At 44.8% G+C, this 20,196-nt stretch overlaps 1 protein-coding gene across 2 annotated transcripts in view; it reads left to right on the forward strand.

Annotated features, from left to right (window-relative positions):
• Positions 1 to 18,789, forward strand: part of TTC34 (tetratricopeptide repeat domain 34) — a 43,328-nt gene extending 24,539 nt beyond the window's left edge. For both annotated transcript variants that reach the window (XM_039509339.1, XM_039509340.1), the window contains exons 6-8: positions 6,059 to 6,329; positions 7,372 to 7,586; positions 18,016 to 18,789. In XM_039509339.1, the coding sequence (XP_039365273.1) occupies positions 6,059 to 6,329; positions 7,372 to 7,586; positions 18,016 to 18,537 (1,008 nt within the window). In that variant the 3' untranslated portion in view covers positions 18,538 to 18,789. The remainder of the gene's footprint in view (positions 1 to 6,058; positions 6,330 to 7,371; positions 7,587 to 18,015) is intronic.
• The last annotated feature ends 1,407 nt before the right edge of the window (positions 18,790 to 20,196 follow it).

The raw sequence follows: 20,196 nt of genomic DNA on the forward strand, positions 1-20,196 counted from the left end.
CTGATGTCCTGTCCCTTTAAATGTCTGAACACACACACACAGTGTGCAGCCTCATTTTTGTATTGGTTTCTGTTTTGCAGCAGACCTGCCAAACCCATGGAAAAACCACAGAAATTGGGCTTGTTTTTGGCTTAATTGGCTTGTGAGTTGCTTGTTGGCTAGTTTTGGGCTTGTTGCAGCTTGTTGCTTTTTTTTGATCGGCTCCGGCAAGCAGGGGCAAGGGAGAGCGAGAGTCAGGGGTGCACAGCAAGGCCACCACAGTCCCCGACTGCACGCCGGGGGATCTAGAGTGTTGGGGTTCTTAGGGATTGGCTTGTTTGGGCCTTCTTTTGAAATGGGATTAGCTTGATTTTTGGTTTATTGTGAAAGTCGGGGTGCTTATTTCCCACATGAAAGTTGGCAACTGTGTTGTGCAGTCAGAACAACAAAGGAGGACAGTGGGAAGTTGTGTTTCTCTGAGCTCTCTCTGTGTCTATGTCTGTCTCCTTCCCTGCTTGGTCCAGCTATAACACCATTGATGCAAATTTTCCTTGAAGGAGATATGCTCAGGCAAGACACCATGCCCATACGTTGAGCAAATGCCAGCTATTGGAGACAAATTGCTAACAAAAGGCAATATAGCTCTGTGATTCCATTTTACGGAAAATCCATTCATTGTGTTTGGGGAGACATCTGCACTTCTTTTCTGAAGTATTAACAAAGAAAGATACAAGTTCAAGATACAGACTATTACAGCCTGTACTCATAGCAGTACTTCAACTGTGCAAGGGAACTCCACCATTATGATGTGGTTAAGGACGTTACAGGAAGCCCAGGAGATGGGATTCATTATAGGATCAGGGCCGCTTCCTGGAAAGATGGAAACTGATCAATGTCTTATGCAGAGACACTAATAGAATGAGATGAGGAGGTGCTTGAAGCTGTATGATCTGTGGTTTGTTCATTAAACTGATGAGAGCAAACAAGTAAAAACCAGATACGTGGACCAACATCATAGACTTTCATATAGCCAGACCCTCCTGCTTTTTATCCAAAGCATTCATAGCAAGTCAAGAACTGTCTCTTGAGTTGTTTTTGTTTTTTCCATTAGAAAAAAGATGCCTCATTTATAACAACTCGCCCTTCTTCCAGATGACTATTTTAAAAATATTGTCACTGTTGATGGTTTGTGACTATACCTTTTTCAGTCATACTCAAACATTTCAGTAAAATGTAAGAGGTTTGCGTTTTTTTTAAACAAAGAGTACCAACCGGAATGGTTTATTCTTTAAAAAAAGTATCAGAGGGGTAGCCGTGTTAGTCTGGATCTGTAAAAGCAAGATCTTTAAAAAAAGAAAGTCAGTGAAAATATTTTAATAGATCACACATTCCCTTGTAAGCTTGCAACCCAAAAATTGCACCGCCCTCAGAGTGCCAGAACTAGAAAGTGAAAATGACTAGAATCTTGTAAACAAGTGTGAAATTGAGTAGTCTTAATTTCATTGTGCAACAGGAGTGAAATGCAAATAGGAACTAAACAGACCTGCAGCCCTCAAATGAATATTTACTGACTCTTTATGAAATTTATTTCTTGTGATTTATATTCAGAAGCATATTTCTAGGCTGAGAAGTTAATTGAACTAGGCACATCAGTAAGTGCTGTAGAGTTGGGTGCTAAACTTTTATGTCAGTTAGCATCTGACCACTCTGTTAGGGTTAGTAATCTAAGGGGTTATCGGTGAGAAATGTTAAAGTCACGTCATTAGCATTTTTATTGCAGCTGTGGCCCTGTAACCCCAGGGTCTGTAGCTAGGAAGGGTGAGATTGCACATTTGCTGAATGCTTTGCGCAAGGGGCAGTGCACATCTGCAGCACCCCAGGAGGAGTTCAGGGAAGTAAATGTGACTCAGTCTCAGCTCCTTCCCTGATGCTCTTTTTCTCCCACAGGGAAATCATTTGCACCATCACTTTACTGGTGCAGCTGACTTCCTCACCACTCCCTGCCAGTTCCATTGCCTGGCACAGGGAGGCAAAGGAACTCACATTCCAACTACCTTCAGCCCCTCCCCATCTACCTGCTCAGAGACAGGTCAAGGCAGCCCCCCCTTTATCCCCTCATCCCTATGGCCCAGCCTTGATATGGGGAGTGCTGGCATGGCTATCTAGGGAGGCCAGGGGGGGAGGTGTTTTCATTTACTCCCCCGTTACTCTCCTGCATGGCTGTGATAGGGCCAGATTATGTCCCAGCCTAAGTATTTAGAAATTATATCATGACCAACTCCAATACCCATATTCAATAGTAATGATGCTTTGCATTTATAAAGCATTTAATCCCAGGAGCTCAAGGTGTTCCGCAGGGGTTAATTAATCAACCCTCACAACCCCGTTCATGGGGTAGGGTTGTATTTATCATTCCCATTTTACAGATGGGGAATCCAAATCGCAGAGAAGTTAAGTAATTTGCCCGAGGGTCACTAAGTAAGTCAGCAGGAGAGCGGGAAGAGACTCCATGCCAGAACTCCTGACTGTCAGTCTCATGCTCAAACCACTAGATCACACTCCCTTTCCGTACAAATTGTGGCTGTACAGAGATAGGCATCCAGCAATCCTGAACTGCTGTTTGTTTGTTACAGTGAATGTGCTTGTCCTTGGGGAAAATAATAGAAACCAGCTGCCTAATCTGATCCTTTGCTGGATAAAAGCTCGGACCTGATGCAGCATGTACTGATTTTGTTAAGGGCTTGAGGCCGAGGAAAGAGCAAGAAAATAAAAGATGCCATTAAGATAAGAAAGTTTCAGAAACAAATCCCTGGACTTGCTGTCTAGCTAGCAGTACTGCTTAGAGCTCAATCTGTTCCAATTCTCAATGTGCTGTCTGCTTTTCCCCTTCAAGGTCTTTGGAAGGTCTGCTTTCAATTTCAGCAAGATGTTTCATAGCCCATTGGGTGGTCAGCTCAACTGCTTGTTAAAAGCCTGCCGTTTCCCAAATGTTCAGAGTATAAAACAGCAAATGTGCATATTCACTGCACTGTTGTAACGCCTTTAAAACCCAATTTGCAAAACGCTCGTGTGGACGTTAGGGAAGCCAGGGGCAGGAGAACAAGTGGATTTCATCTCCAATTTAGGCAAGAAATATTATTACGATTATTAAAGCTCAGAGTGTATGTTGAGTGCTGGATAGACAAGAAAGGGGAAAAGCCTCACACTTGAGGAGCCCACACTTTAAGGCTCTGAACCTGCAAGCTGTTTCATAAGAGGGCAACCCTGTAGCCGTAGAGAACAACTTGCCTAACATTATTTACCTGCCGAGACCAGCAATCTTTAGCATCTGCTTGCAAAGCTTTGCAAAATGATAGGCACAGAGGAAAATTTCAAAGGGTAAAAGTCACCCCTATGCAGACGCCCCATGCAAGACCTATGCCCCACTTAATTAATTAATTGAACTGATATTTAGGACTTGTGCTAGCCTCCTATGCAGGAATGAATTTCACCCATACCATATAAGATTCTCCCGGACTCTGGGTATGAGCTCTTATGTGTACATGCCAGATATGGACACACTGCACGGAAATCATTCATTAAAATATGCTAGAGGATGTATGGCAGGTGGCTAAGCTTGCCAAATGGAACTGTCCATTTCTACATCATTCCCAGCCTTCCTACATTAATCACCACAGATAAGGACAGGCACATTTTGTGTAGCAATGCAATTGCCATGGAGGAATCTAGTTAAAGCTGGGGCGTGCACTAGCTCCACTTGTGGCAGGAATAATACCGTCATGGCAAGCATCACAAGAAGGTGCTTACACGTGGTCTTCCGAGTTCTTCTTCTTAGCATGTGAGCAAATGTTCAGTCTTGGGAAGACATGCGATCTTGCTGTTAGTTTTTAATCATTCAAGGGTCTGTAGGCAGGATCTTGGAGAGGGAGCTGGGTCAGCAGCAGTTGAGTTTGCTGTCTGCCTTAGACTCTGATCACAGTCAGTTCCTGCAGCAGAAGAAGGGGCAGCAATACTTTGCATTCCTAGAGCCCTTAGAAAACATTAAAGGTACGTCTACACTGAGACAGACCTGTGGCACTGTCATGGCTGGCCCAAATCAGCTGACTGATGCTCACGGGCTTCAGCTGCAGGGCTATAAAATTGTAGATGTTTGGACTTGGGCTGGAGCCCAGGCTCTGAGACCCTGGAAGGGAGGAGGGTCTCAGAGCCTGGGATCCAGCCCAAGCGTCTGCACTGCAGTTGGATAGCCCTGTGGCCTGAGCCCCACAAGCCCAAGTCAGCTGACCTGAGGTGTGAGACTCGGAGCCGTAGGTTTTTTTATTTCAATGTAGACAAACCATTAGTAAGCCTCAGAACCACCCTCTGGGGTAGACAGATATTACTGGTATACCAAAAGGGGTAAACTGAGGCACAGAGCGACTAAATGACTTGATAACAATGTTAGATAGTGAGTGATGGACAAAACTTGAACCCAAGTGTCCTGGCTCCCAGGCCCCTTGCATGAATCACCATGCAGCATTCCCACAGCTCAATGGCTGGACCGGTACCGTTACGTAGCACTCCGGACAATCTCTGTCCTGGGTTACATTTACAGATGGATTCCATGAATGTATTAAGGACAGTGTAGAGGTGATGAGGAGAAATACTCCCTCCCAGATCCTACCAAAGGAGACTGTTATGAAGGTGATTTCAAAAAACCTCTATGTGAATATTAAACAGAATTGATATAGAAAATGTTATTATTAATTGGCCTTAAATGCAAAATATTCCACAAAAGAGGCCCCCAGTGGATCCTAATGATAGTCCCATGATTGCTTGCTTGCCTGCTTTTCGAGATAGCAGGCACATCACAATAAGCAATTGGCTTTAATTTTGCCAGTCAGATTACTTATTGAATGGTTTATTGAAATGGAAGGCATTTGTTTCTTTGGTTTACAAATTTAAAAAGCTTTAATTAAATACCATTTTGGCTTTGGAATTTTTTTTTAAAGGAGCATAAAAGTGAACTGTAATGGTCTTGTTCAATCTAATTAAACTTTTCAAACAGTGTTTTTCTAATGGACTGCGTGGTGGAGTAACAATCCATTCCAGCCTACCAGAGGAATAAGCTCCTTGCTACTCATTCCCCTTGTCCTCTACTATATCTCTCCTAGCGGTGGGGATGGGGGGGGTCTGGTTGGAGTCAGATTGAGATTTGGGAGATGGAGCGAGAGAGAGAGAGAAACTACCAGGACTGGAATTCTAATGAATCCGGGGTCATCAGACACTCCATCTGACTCGCACGGTTATGCTGTATTTCCTCCTCTCTCCTTGTCTACCCAAAGTGTGAGTGAGGTGAAGAAGATCTCTAGAGCTGGTGGGCTTTACTGCCATTGGATCAATGAGCTGACCCATTGAATGGAATTGAACACCGTGGTGAGGTATTTTAGCTGGTTCTTTCCCAGGTACACACCCTATCAGGCCTCCTGGAGCACAGCAGAATGTCAGACACTAAGGGTATGTCTACACTGCAGACTTACCCCGTTACCCCTAGGCTTGAGACTTCAAGCTGGAACATCCACACTGCTATTTTTAGCGTGCTAGCTTGAACCTTGCTAGTGCTAGATAGACATAGGCTAGTGATGGGGGAGACACTCCCAGTTGTACTGTGAACATACCCGAAGTCCACACTGCTGATAGCTCCATTTAGAAAGCAACTCAGCAGGTCACTAGTAAGAACTTCTATTCCTTCTATCTCTTGGTTGCAAAATTAGGGCTCTGGTTACGTAGCTTATTCCTTTCTCAGAAATAACATTTTGTCCTTCTCTTGCACCTCACATCTGAAGATCTCAAAGCACTTTACAAGCAGTAGTTCATTGAATCTGAGAACCCCTCCGTGAGGTTATTAATAGTATGATCCCAGTATTGCAGATGAGGAAATCAAGGCACAATAAGACTAAGCAGCTTGCCCAAGATCCCACAGTGTGCCAGTGTCAGATTTGGGAATAGAGGTCACTAGAGACGGGCCGATTATTAACACATTATTATATGATTATTGTTGTTATTATTATTATATTATTAGCTCTTGTTTTCCATGTAGGAGGCAGTGCAGGATTTGACTTCAGCCCTCAAAGAGGATGCAGCAGTTGTAATCCCAGAGATCCTATCCTTAAAGCATGAAGCCCAAGTGCTCATCACTCAGTGGATACTTGACCACTGCAGGACTGTGTTAACCGAACTTGTTGCCAATAAGGACCTTCCAAAGGAAGAGATTCTCAAGGATCTCATTGTGATTGGTGGATCTTTAATTAAAATTAACAGCAAGGAAACAAGATGTCACATCTTATATACAGACATCTTAATTGCAGGTGGTAAGTTCTCTTCCTCCTGTTCAACAAGTCATTTTAACTGTAAGAGTTCGGTTATAGATACTATGCATCACTGTGTCTCTCCAAAGTACTTTACACATGCTGCATGCAGGAGTCACTTTGCCTACTGTGGGAATGTAGAGATTCCTGGGATAAAAGGCAGCAAGTGTTACACAGCCACACGGAATCGTTTAGGAGAGAAATGTCAGAATATTTCATCACCCTGGAACTGCAGGTAAATGCAAGGAGGCAGAAAGTGATAACACAAACTAGAATGGGACTGGGCATCAAGGCTAACACCCCACCTCTTGGGAAAAGGCTATGAAATCTTCAGCGGGCATGACCTCAGTGTTATAGCTCTTCCAAGAGAGTGTTGGAATGGGAACGGTGCCTATTATCACCATACAAGATCATCACCAGTGCTGACCCTGAAGCCATCACCAGCTACACTTCAGACAGGGCCCTTCTTTTGAGACCTCCCAACCTAACTACTGAACAGGCTCGCCGATATTTACTCTTATGGAGGGGCCAGTGGCCACTCCATAGTTAAAGCTGAGATGAGTTCTGCACTGAAAGGAGGGATTATGTAGCATCTGACTAGTGCCAGTGTGGTGCTCAGTGCTGAGCACAGATGAGACCCGGTCCCTTCCAGTCCCAAAACTTAACAGGTTACAGCTGGCATGATCAGAGTCAGACCATAGTGAGTCACAGGGAACTGGTGGAGAAAGTCACATTTTTTTATACTGATGAAAACAAAGGAAATGTTTAGAAGACCCAAGACAATCAGACGTGGTTACAGATTCTGAGTTAGTTGTTCCATAGTAACTAATTCACTTACAAAAGAACTCCAAATGCTTAACATCTGTTGCCATAGTCTAAAAGTTGATTATTGCAAGTAGAAGGTGAAAATCAATACCCTCAGGGCCAGCTTAGAACAATAGACCGATTTGGCTGTAACACTGGTATAACTGTTGTAGGTTTCCTTGGTGTATCTTTCTGGATTGGGTGTATGTTAATTAGTCACTTTATTGGTATTGACCAACAGGGAGGTATGAGGATGCCCTTCTACATCTTCAGGGGTCGTTTGGCCAGGCTATAGCTGACAAATCTGCCAATGCTCGACTTGCTGTGCTGCAACTAAAGAGGAGAAACATGCTGCCGTCTGCTCACTCCTTGAGCATTTTAGCTGAGAAAGGCCACGGGGAGCTGGGATTCCTCTTGAACTTTTTAGACGCTAAGCAACGACAGAACCTCTCTCAGGTACATCTTTCTTTGATGCCTCCTCTAAAACCACAATAAACAGATCCACTTTGGGAGCCTTGTGCAGCCTGCTAATGGCTTGGGAAAGAGACAAAATTAGGCTCAGCATGGTGGGTAACATATGGACTTTTTTTGTTAGTTAGCACTGGGCCCTGTGATTTGCAGAAGGCCAAGTTTGCAGAGGAGTGAGAGGGGGTTAAATAACGGAGGAATGAATAGTTGCCTTCCTCCTCCTTCTTGATTCTGGAGGGGAGATTGAGTCTCAGTTTGAACCCAATGACTGTTTTTATTGCTTGAATATAATCAGTGATCCTGATTCAGTTTATATTGAGTCACCAGCACCACTTCCTGCACCATTCATGGGACTTCCTTGGAAGTCTCCACTCCAAGCATTGACCAACCCTAACCCTGTTTAGTGCAAATACTATGGTGACAAGGGCTATATGGGTGGGAGGGTGAAATGGACCAATAAATAGAAATTCTACAAGACCATTGCCGAAGGTATTGCATGCATCAAGGCATCACTTATTCTGAAAAGTGATAAACCAAGAGAAGGTCAGTCTGATTATGAGCAGCGCTAATATTCACTTGAGCATCTGCAATTCCAATTACCCAGAAGCTCTGTGTTCTGAGAATGCTCCTTCCTAACCAGAATCAGTTTGCTTCCTTTTATTCAATTTGTGGATTGTGGTTTGTGTGCGCTCTGGTGGGAAGCTATATTGTTATGCTTTCTCCTGGGTTATACAACAAGGAACATGCTGATACTCTAAATGCATCTTGAGAGGAGTACTTTGTATGTATTTTAGTGAACCAGCAGGAGGACATAAGTAAACAAGTATTAATTTACCAGTCCCTAGATACGCTCCATTACCGTGAAAAAAGCCTCTCTCCTCTGGATAATATACAACGTTCACTCTGCTGGGGGAAGAGCTAGGCAATATTAGAAGTAATTTGCAATCATCAACAATATAAAGACGATAAAGGTGCAATCAAGTGTTTCTGTGGAGACCCAAGAGAAGGTGCCTCTCAGTGAAGATAAGGTTTACAGCTGAATTCCCCCAAGTGGCCAGGTCACTCTGTCTGTATGGGAGTCTCATAGCTATATCCCTGCTCACTGCTTTGAAAGCACAGGAGTTCCTTCGAGTTGCTGATAAGAAAAATGTTCTTTTTGCACAGTTTAAACCAGCCTGACTTTTGGGGCGCTCAGTGGTGCTACAGATAATGAAAGCTTCAGAAGCGGGAGAACACGCTTTTTTCTGCCTTTTGTGGGCAGCTTTGGCAATGGGTCTGGAACAAAACCTTTGCCAGTGGCTGATTTAATCTGAAATATTCCTCTCCCCTGCCAGAGAGGAGGCAGCTGGGCTGGTTTCAAAGACGCAAGTTGATAGGAGTATTAAAAAAAAAAAAGAGACGCTCTTAATATTTTGTTTGTAATCTCGCGGATGGTGGAACTGGGTGCACACTTGGACCTCAGCCACCTGGAGGTCTTTTCACAGGACGCTTGTCTTGATTGCAACTTGCTGCAATTATTTTTATTAGTGATTAGCCCAGAATGAAACTTGTGAACTAAGCACCCCCGGGTGGTTCAGTGATTAAAATCCCCACTGGGCTGTTTTCCAGGTGTTTTACCTGTAAACCCTGGTTGGGCACACATGGTAATTTAAATACCCATGTGTGAAAGGGAGTTCTTGGTACAAGCACAGAAACAATTGGACACGCTTTGTGCTAAGATAAGTAAAAGAGGACCTCAAAGTGCTTTACAGAGATGAATCAGTTAATCCTAATTAAACCCCTGGTGGGTTGGTTCCATTGTTACCTCCAGTTTATAAACTGGGAAACTGAGACATAGAACTATTCAGTGAGTCACCCAAGGCCACACAGGGAATCAGTAGCAGAGCTGGAAATAGAGCTGAGGGGTCCTGACCCCACCCTTCAGTCCCTGCTCTAACTACTCAGAAGGAAAAGTATTATTGCACAAGTGTTTGGGGATAAAGGGTGCTGTAGAAATATGTGAGCATTATCCTGGAGTCTGGTCCAACAAGTTAAAAACAAATTAAAAGCTATCTGCATGAAAAAGAGTGGAGAAAAGAGATCTCCTGACACTTAGCAAGAAGGCCTTATTAAAAACTTAATAAGCAAAGTAATTACAAATAATAAAACCTTCCCACTACAGAAGGTATTTGCAGAAGGAATACCGCTGCTGAGGAGTCTGAAAATAGCGGAAAGGTCATTTGGGCCTAAGAGACTGAAAGATTTATTTGACTCCAGAAGGTCAGAGAAAAGGAGCTTGCTCTGTCCGACCCTGCAATTTCTGATGTCAGAGGTTAAAAAATTATTACTGGTTACCAGCTGTTGGTTTTTCCCCTGAGCTATTTGCAACTGCATCCCCACAGCAATACTTTCAGAGCCCAACGGAGCCCCATTGTGAGCTGGTGTGATTCCAGCAACATCTGAAACTGGCTCTCAGTGGTAGGCAGCATGCTGGCCCATTCCATGCACTACTGCATGCAGGAGAACTCAGAACTGGCTTTGAGAGCAGTGCTGGTCACTGGGAAATACAGAGGTTTTGGTTTGGTTTTCAAAGCAATCTAGGGGATTTAGACACATACGTCCTGTTGAAATTCAAAGCCCCAAACTGCTTTGAAAATCTCAGCCAAAGGCCTTAACAACAATCTGAAAGAGGACAGAAGCTTATCTGCTCTCACCCTAATTTTTCCTGATGCAAACATTTAAACAGTTGAGGTCAGGTTGGTGATAGGAAAAAAGAAAGATGTTTCTTGACTGCAAAGCAACTTGCCTGCTTGCCATGGTGTTTTCTGCACACCTTTTCTGTAGTTGCTCTATAAGTGTCTTTGTTCAGAAGCAGTTGTACAAACTGGGCTGCTAATTAGTGTGTTTTATCTGTACTGTACATTCAAAAGGGCCCTCTGCCATTCCGTTATAATAAACTAGAGACTAGGCAGCTTGCAAGAGCATCATCACCATGTTTATTCCAGCAGTGGAAACAGAATAGTATATTTTAGTTCTCACAAACTCTTCCTGTGAGTTTGGTTGAGGGGAGTAATCCGTAATTTCCCACCAACCAGCTTGTTTAATCCGCAATATCAGGGATACCTGCTTTCTGTCGGAAGCAGTCAAAGCAGAAACTCACTTAACAATCGGAGCTGCCTCTGCTGTATTGAGCTTAACTTGATTCCTGCTCGATGAAGTTCAATGCAAAGTTAATCAATAAAAATTGGAGCCAACTGGAAAAGGTCTTCAAGACAGCAACAGAAATGTGCACAGGTGGTTTCTCTGTCATTGAGAAAATATTTATCCTTAAAAGGGTGAAGCATTGTCTTTTAACTGGACAAACATGTATTTCAAAGAACTGCCCTGGGCTTTTCAAGGCAATGTGATCTAGCACTCAGTAGGAACTAAGCTCATGTTCTTTCCCAAATCAAAACAGCTCTAAATATGTTACATTTGGTGACCTTTAAATTGTACAGTCAAACAGAGGCCTGACATGTTTTCGGATAAACCACCTGGCACCTTTAGGGCCAGATGCATTGAAGTCAATGGAGCGCCACTGATTTACAGCAGCTGAGGATCTGGCCCCAAGTCATGCATTTCTAGGTACAGGCGTGTGAGTCTCAGTGTTGACGAGCATGGTCATAAATGGAATTCCACATCCTTAATGTAGGAATTACTGGCCTTGAGTTCTGCCTAGACCATTAGCAGGGGCGGCTCCAGACCCCAGCACGCCAAGCACGTGCTTGGGGTGCACTCTGCCGGTCGCCGGGATGGCGGAAGGCGGCTCCGGTGGACCTCCCGCGGGACCTCTTGCGGGAGGTCCACTGGAGCCGCGGGACCGGCGACCGGCAGAGCGCCTCCCATGGCATGCCGCCCTGCTTGGGGCGGCGAAATGTCTAGAGCCGCCCCTGACCATTAGGAGCAGAGAGTTGTTCCATATCAGGAAAAGTAGTATTGATAGGCTCTCAGATTTGACCACTGATGTTGACACATCTTTTAAGTGGGTTCATTGAGTAATAACCAGTTCTAATCCAGCTCCGGCTGGCAGTGATTAGAAGTTATGCCCATATAGTGCCCACGCAGTAACCTGTGTGAAATGAGGCAGTGGGGTTTCAACCCAGTTCCTGGTTGAGCCATGTCAGTGTGACATAAAATCACCATCACAACTGGCAGTGTCCTCAAAAAAAGCCATGCACTGGGGGTGAAATTCAGAGCACCAGAAGTGGGTAAATGTTGGGTGGGAGGCAAGTTTGCTTATGCTGTATCTATACTATGGATGAGTAGAGTAGTGGTTCTCAAACTAGAGCCACCGCTTGTGTAGGGAAAGCCCCTGGCAGACCAGGCCGGTTTGTTTACCTGCCATGTCCGCAGGTTCGGCCGATCGTGGCTCCCACTGGCAGTGGTTCGCCGTTCCAGGCCAATGGGGGCTGCAGGAAGCAGCACTGGCCGAAGAACGTGCTGGCCACCCTTCCGGCAGCTCCATTGGCCTGGAGCAGCGAACCGCAGCCAGTGGGAGCTGCGATCGGCCAAACCTGCAGACACGGCAGGTAAACAAACCAACCCGGCCTGCCAGGAGCTTTCCCTGAACAAGCAGCGGCCTTAGTTTGAGAACCACTGGAGTAGAGGACTCCATTTTCCACAGCTGTTAGTCAAAAGCCTTCCACTAGCACTAGGATTCACACCAAGTAATGAAAAGTGCTGCTGGAGGAGAATAAGGAAGGCCAGCATTTGTTACCTCCTTTTCCCCTAACACCTCAGTTCAAGAAAGTACTTAAGCACATGCTTAATTTTAAGCACCTTGAAAGCAATGGGATTTAAGCAGGTGCATACAGTTAAATATGAGCTAAAGTCTTTTTGAATCGGGCCTAAGAGAGGGCCCAGTCCTGTGACCAGGTGAGCACATCCATCTCCCACCAAAAGATTCTGCAGGTGGAGCCATTGATAGAAATTTCAGAGAAACTCATCAGGAAGCAACCTCACCCAGAGGGGCCACATGTGTCTGGAATGTTCAAAGCCGGTCAACCTTGGCCCAGTCTGAAAACAACCGGGTCACTGAAGAAATAATTATATCATATCAAGAAGCGCTGTGACATAACTTCTGAAATCTTCCACTGTTTGGAAGGTTTGCTCACCAGCAGCACTTGACAAGGCTACATGCTTTCCCCAACCGCCAGCCTTTTGACACAGGCTAAAACATCTGCTTCAATTCATGATGCCACTAATGAAACCAGCCATCCAGGGCTTAAATGGTGTTAGCCAAGCCTGGCCTAAGACTTACGTTTGTGATCGTGTTGTTTATAACTTAAGTATTCCCTCTGCTACCGCATGTAAAAGCACTGCTTCATTTATTAGTATTAGCAATAATGAGAAATGCATTAGAGGCACATAGTTCTAATGGAACTTTCCGTATTGACCTTTCTGAACCTGAAAAATTATGTGGCTCTTTCAGTCTTCTGAGTCGTGTCGTTGGATTGTGGGGTTTGTTTGTTTGTTTGTTGTTTTTTTTCCTTTTGACAAGGGCTTCTAGCTAACTTTCGTTCAAGAATAACGGTTAGCAAAGCCATCAGATGGCCAGTTTTCCCTGAAACCTGAATCTTTCTTTTTCAGTCTAGCTCCAACTTTGCTATAAAGACATGGGAGTTTACATGGAGATTTCCCCCTTCGTGTTCTTAACATGATTGCTTCAGAATTATTTGTCACGTTTTGCTTCAGGTATAGCACTACAGATAGCTGAATGAAAACAATGCGCCAGCATAATTGGTATTCCGACAGATATGGCAGTTTCCTGCAATATCCTTGCAAAACCTTATTGTATTAAGTTCCAAAGACTATACTGAAAATGTGCCTGACAAGTGTGGACTTTGGGGACAATACGTGTTAAGTGGATTTCCTGGGGAATCCCTGGGGAAAGGTGAATGCAAATTCCCCAACTCCCGTTATGCAAAAACCCAGATATTTGAAGCTATGCTCTGTGGAGAGGGTCATTGCCTGCTGATTACCGTTAGAGGAAAGCCAAGGTCAAAGGCCTGAGCTGTATAAAGAAATGGCTGGATCTGTCCAGTCTTTGTTCTGGTTCTGGATTTAAGATGGATTAATTGGTAACCACCAGGAAAACCCAGTTGTTGGTTTTGAAGAACTAAAATATACCATAACCCCAGGTTGGAGCTGGTGGATGACCTCTGTTAAGGTTTTTAGCATGTGTGTAGGTTCTTTATTGTCTTTTATATGTTTTCTCTATGATGCTTTTACCTTCATAATAAATGTGCATGCTTAGAAGGAGTTGTGTGATAACTTGTAACTGCGGGTGACACACTGGCCATTGCCCTGGGAGAGAAAGCAAAGTGCAGGTGCTGGCTTTTTCAGGAAAACTGGCTTGCTGGGGATAACAGAGTGCAAGACAGGCAGCTGTGTAGACTTCAAATCCCTGGTCAGGACGGAGTGTGACGTTGGCGTCCACCTAAGTGTGGTGCTGCTGAGAGCTGGATGCCTAAAGGGAGTGCCCTTGATGGACCATGGAGGAGGAGTACAGGTGCAGTTGCCCTGAAATTGTGACAGGGACATAATGCACAGGAACTACTTAAATAATTTTATGCAAACCATCCAAGAGCAGATGAAAACAGCAAAATCCAAACAGCTCTCAGAAGATCTGTTTGTTCTCTGTCTTGTTGGAGCTGTCCCAAAAGTGACGAGGTAAATGTGGCATGAGGAGCATGCATGTTATTCATCTCTCAATGACCCTTTGTTTGGCGTGTTGAAGGGGTTTCTCACCACCTGACTTAAAATGCAACCGAGAATCTAAGAGTCAAGGGTTTTTCTGCTTCATGCATCATCACTCGTGACAAAGATTCTTCCAATCAGATTTTATCCTCAGTTGAATCTGTGCAGCCCCATTATGTCAATGTGTGAAAGAAGCTAGAATTTGGCCTTCCAGCTGGGCTTCCATCTTTTGAGGGTGTGTGAATCAGATAATAATTCAGCTCATTCTACTGCTGGGCTGGCTCTGCACTGTGACCAGAAGCACATTTTTTTTTTATTATCCCTAATCTGAGAGCAGACAACTCTGTCTACCTAGGGCACAGAGCAATTGACTAACAGGGAGTAATTTGTATACAGTCGTCTTTCAGAGCAGAGCCGCACTTTAAACAGAGAGGAGCAAATTGTTTCCATCAAGAGACAGCTCTGTCTGCGTTTCGTGGTTTGTTTCCTCCATTAAAGGGGTTTCATTTCTGCACATAGCAGTTTAAAAGGAGGAAACTGGACTTCAGAAGGACCACACTGAGAAAGAAGCAGCAAAAGTACACAGCCCCAAAATAGGGCCTGATTCTGCATTCCCTGAAGTCAGTGGCAAAGTGCCTATTGATTTTGTTAGTACAACATCCTACCCATTAGACCCTGATTCTTTTGGATAGCAGCATTCTTATCCCTGGAGAAAATGTGCAAAACTGCACAATACCAAGCTTGCATGACCCTCACTGCTCCCACAACCAAACGGATGCAGAGGCATGTAGCTCATCATTTCGCCAGTGGAAAGATGTCTCTCACTATATCCTAGGTAACAGTTTGTGGTCACTACCAGGCCCACAGACGCTGACTCCGAGGGTGCTCCCACAGAAAAAAAAATGGTGGGTGCTGAACACCCACCAGCAGCCCCCCCACATCAGCGCCTCCCACAGTCCCCCAGCACATCCTGTCCGCTGCCATCAGCTGTTCCACGACATGCAGGTGCTGGGGGGTGAGAGGGAGGGAGGAGGAGCAGGGGGGTGTGCTCAGGGGAGGGGGCAGAACAGGGCAGGAAGAGACAGGGCCGGGGGGGCCTTGGGGTAAGGGGTGGAGTGGGGCGGGGCCTGGGGCAGAGCCAGGGGGAGCACCCCCCGACACATTAGAAAGTCGACGCCTATGACCAGGCCAGATTGGATTTGAACTAATAATAGAATTAGAGATAAAAGACTACATTTCCAGCGACTTTTCCATTAATAGGCTTCTTAGTTATCAAATGCCACTGGAAATTTTACCAAAACCCAAAGTAACTAAGCTCATGTTCTTTCCCAGATGAAAACATGGGTTTATCAGCAGATGTTTGGAATACAGTCTGTGAAATTCACTGAATCCCAGGCTAACCTTTTCAGCCCTCCCACGGGACAGCCCTCACAAGAGGTTTACAGACCCCTTTGTGCTGCTACTGTAGACAGAGACTCCAGTAAAGTGTCTTAGCCAAGGGGCAGGAAGAAAATATCAAGTAGTTAATTATCGTTGTCAGCCGAGGGTGACAAACAGCTCACAGTAACCGCCAAAAGCTCATCTGAGAATGGAGAGAATTAAGATACTTTCCTGGAACGATTACATGGACACAACCTGTTAGAATCCTTGAAAATCACACGACACCTCTAGTGAACAAAACTGAAGGTGCGTCTACACTGCAAAAATAAAACCACAACCCGGTGGCAGCAAATCTCAGAGCCTGGGAGAACTGACCCTGGCTCACCAAAAATAGCAGTGTAGATGTTCCCGGTTGGGTTAGAGCCTGGGCTCCGAGACCCACCCCCCTGGGCAGTTCCAGAGCCCAAGCTCCAGCCCAAGCGAGAATGTCGACACCATTAATTTTAGCCCCGTAGCACAAGCCACATGTGCCCAAGTCAGCGGAGCTGGGCTCCGAGACTTGCTGTCTCACATGGGAGGGGTTCCACTATGGACATATCCTGACATTTTTAATAACTTTCTCTAATGATCAAGAAGTGCAAGTCTGGGTCCATTTTTACATATTATTGATTAGTCTTTCCATAGAATCTTTGAAGTTAAAGATCGACAAGACCTCTGAGGTCTAATCTAGCCCTGATGAGAAAGTCCACCATATAATGGAAAATTACGACTTTTCTGTAGTTTATTTTTTCTCGCAGCACCCTATAGACTTTAACATGCACAAAAATGTCCCCTGCTATCGATTCTATAAAAGCAGTAAAAAAACCCATGGATAAATTACCATGCTCTGTTCAATTCTATGGTTTGCAACAATTTCTATAAATCTAATGTGGTCCTTTTCCATCATACTCTATAGGACTTTTGCATGAGGGACTTTCTGGTCTAGTTTTGTAGGAAAGACATTAAGCACCTTTACAAATGTGAACAAACCCCTATACCATGTGACACTGGTCAGTGTTGTTCCTGCTTTACAGATGGGTAAACAAGGCACAGAAAAGCAAGGTGCTTTGACAACCTGAATGAACATTATGCATCATTTAACCTCTTTAGTAACACATGCTCTGTAGAGGATTGTTTTAGGGGGTAACGAGATGGCTTCCCCTTAAGTGCTGGAGGCCAGCGGCCAGCCAACCGTCATCACAGAAAGAAGAGCTTCAGCCCATCTGTGCTTCACCTTGATGGGGCCTGATGGAGGATTAAGCAATTCCCCTGTAAAGGGCAGCAGGAAGATGGGGGGAGAGGGGGAGTTCAGGAAATTGCAGAAAGGCTCCTGCAGGGAAGATATTGACACCAGGGGAGTTGGGAGGTCAGAGCCAGGAGGCTGAACTCCAGCCTGGAAGTGCCTGGGAGTGACTGTTGATAAGGACCCAGTTCTGGGAAGAAGGGCTCAGGACTCCCACTGGAGGGGACAGAGACGCTGAACTGGGGTTGGGGCTGGCAAGGTCAGTGTGGAAGGACCAAAGAAACAGGACCCCAGGAGAGGAATGTTTAACTTCCCTCTGGACTGAGTTATTAAGGGGCTCTGAAGAGGGGAACAGAGGCAGGGTCCTGCAGAGTGACGTCCGGGCCCATGGTTGTGCTGAGCAGGCAGCTGACCCTGTTCCATAGGGGAATGGCTGCCAAGACCAAAATTCCTTTCAAGTTTACATTTGAGTATGATTGGGACTTCCTCGCTGATATTTGAATATGATTATACCCATGTTCTCTCCCAGCCCATGGGCATCTGGTGTTTGCCTTTAAGACCGGCTTGAGTGCTTAGATGAATAGGGATGTAGTTAAGAAAGTGCTTAAATACTTTTTTTGTGAATCAAGGCCTTACGGAGGAGATACGGCTCAAAGGACTGTGATGTACAAAGCTAACAAAGAAGCTAGCAGGCTCTAAAGCCCTGATTCAGCACGATGCCTAAATTAAGCCTATGAGTAATCTCGCTGCAGTCATTGGGAATACTCACATGCTTAAAGTTAGGGATAGTATCAATGGGACTGAGAAACGGGTCAGCACTGAAAGTGCTCAGGAGAAAAGCCTTCGTGCAGAGACTAATTCATGTGTAGAACAGACTCTATCAAAGGCAGTAAACAGAACTTCAACCATAAACATATTAGAGAGAGGAAACACAGCATACAAAGACTAAACAGATGGATGGATGTGTAGAGTAGCTGAAATACTACTTGTTTGGTTCATTTTTAATGGAATAATTACCAGCACTTTCTCTGTCCATAGGTAGCCGCCCAGGAAGGAAATGCATTGATTAAGGACCATCACTATGAGACGGCTCTAAATTATTACTCACTGGCTATCTTAACAAGCAACAATAATCCCCGCTACCTTCGGCAACGTGCTGCCTGCCTAATGCACCTGAAGGAATATGGCCGGGCTTTAAAGGACGTGGACCAGGTGATCCAGAAACACGAGTTTCATGGCCTAAGAGCTCAGGTGGAGGATCACTGCTCAAAGGGTCAGATACTCTTATCGCTTGCAGACGCAGAAGCCGCAGTTAAACAATACATTCAGGCATTGCAACTAGACCACTCCCTGGCCCTGTGCAGCATCACTAACGGCCCCGGTAGGAAAATTTTGGCCCAAACATTTCACCAAATTGCACAACGTTATTTTGAAATTCCCCATTATGAAGAGGCCTGGAAAACTGTGGCTTATGGTCTCATAATTGACACAAACAATAATGAACTCAAGAAACTAAAAACAAGAATTAAACGAGAGGCATCTGGGTGCAGTGTTCATTAATCTGTTCGGTTTTGCCCAAGGATCCATTGGTTATGGGTTTTGTTTATGTGAGAACAAAGGAGAGGGTTAGAAGTTTACCATATACAGCACCATCCAATTAATGTTCTGAGTATCTTTTATATACACGCTGTGCATTGCATGGCACAATATGAGCTCTGTACTGTGTACAGCAAAATCAAGGGATTCAGTGCAGCAAGTTACAAACATTAAAGCAAAACTGACCAAGAAATTCAAGTAAAGGAAAGGTCAAGGAGTGCAAACTTCAATATCCAGTATCTTTTTCAATTATTTTTGACACATTTATTAAAATTTAAGATAGTCTAAAACTTAATTCTGGCTAGTACATAGTCTTCTATCAGATTGAAGGGAAATTCTAAATGGCTGTGCAATGTTTGTGAATAATTACTGTATTAATACTTTTGACTGCTATGCTTTTTTCTACCTTTAACATTCTTTAGCTGACTCAAGAGGTCCTGTGCTGTACATGTCAAATGGAAGCATTAGGACTGTTGCAGCAAATAAGACATTTGCTGCATTTTCTGTTTATCATTAGTATTCAGTCTCGCCAATAACCCAATCCTGAGATAAGGGGAGCTCTACATATGGGTTTGTGAGTGCTCAGCACCTTTACCGAGCAGACCACAAATGCTTTATAGAGACACTTGCTCGTACGCTAAAGAGACAAGGAAGATTTAAAATGTGTGATTAAAAAATATACCTTATTCATTGATTCACAGGAAAATCACAGAAAGAGCTCAATATACAGACTGGGGTGGGCAAACTTTTTGGCCCGAAGGCCACATCTGGGCATGGAAATTGTATGGCAGGCCATGAATGGTCATGGTTCCCGGCCAATGAGAGCTGTGGGGGCAGGACTTGGGGCAGGGGCAGTGTGTGGAGCCCTCTGGCTGGCCTTACACGTAGGAGCCGGAGGGGGGACATGCCACTGCTTCCGGGAGCCGCACAGACCCATGGCACGTGTGGAGCAGGGCAAGCCCCGGACCCCACTCCCTGTCGGGAGCTCAAGGGCTGGATTTAAACATCTGAAGGGCCAGATCCAGCCCCCGGTCCATAGTTGGCCCACGCCTGATACAGACCCATAGCCTCAGGTTATCCTTATATAACATTTATATAGTGGCGTTCCCTAGAGGGCTATCAGGTCAGGGCCATGCTGTGCTAGGGGCTGTACAATTGTATAGCAAATGACAGCCCCTGCACCAAAGAGCTTGCAATCTAAGAGACAAGACACAACAGGCTGATGGAATTCCACTGGACCAAATAGAAAACATAGTGCAGAGAATGGTGCCTTGGCTGGGGAATGGACCAGACAAAAACCTTTCTGGCTGGCATCCACTTTGCATCTAGAGTGAGTGCACAAAGTGCAGAGCAATGGCACATGGAGCCCCAGAACAGCAGTGCTTTATATTCACTTTGCACTGGTGTAACCCGTGACTCCAGGTGGCCTATTCCATCTCCAATACCAATGAGTCCATGAAATGGGACAATATAATTATGGGGTGGGAGGAAGAGGATAAAAATCTACTGTTGTAAACAAACTTCAAAGCCATCCTGGAAAACAAGACAGTTGCTTTCCCATTTTGATTTAGATTAGAAGGGGATCAGAACAAATTCACCCCTTTTGTGATGAATTTACATTGT

The sequence above is a fragment of the Mauremys reevesii genome, linkage group 21, assembly GCF_016161935.1.
Source record: "Mauremys reevesii isolate NIE-2019 linkage group 21, ASM1616193v1, whole genome shotgun sequence".
Lineage (NCBI taxonomy): Eukaryota > Metazoa > Chordata > Testudines > Geoemydidae > Mauremys > Mauremys reevesii.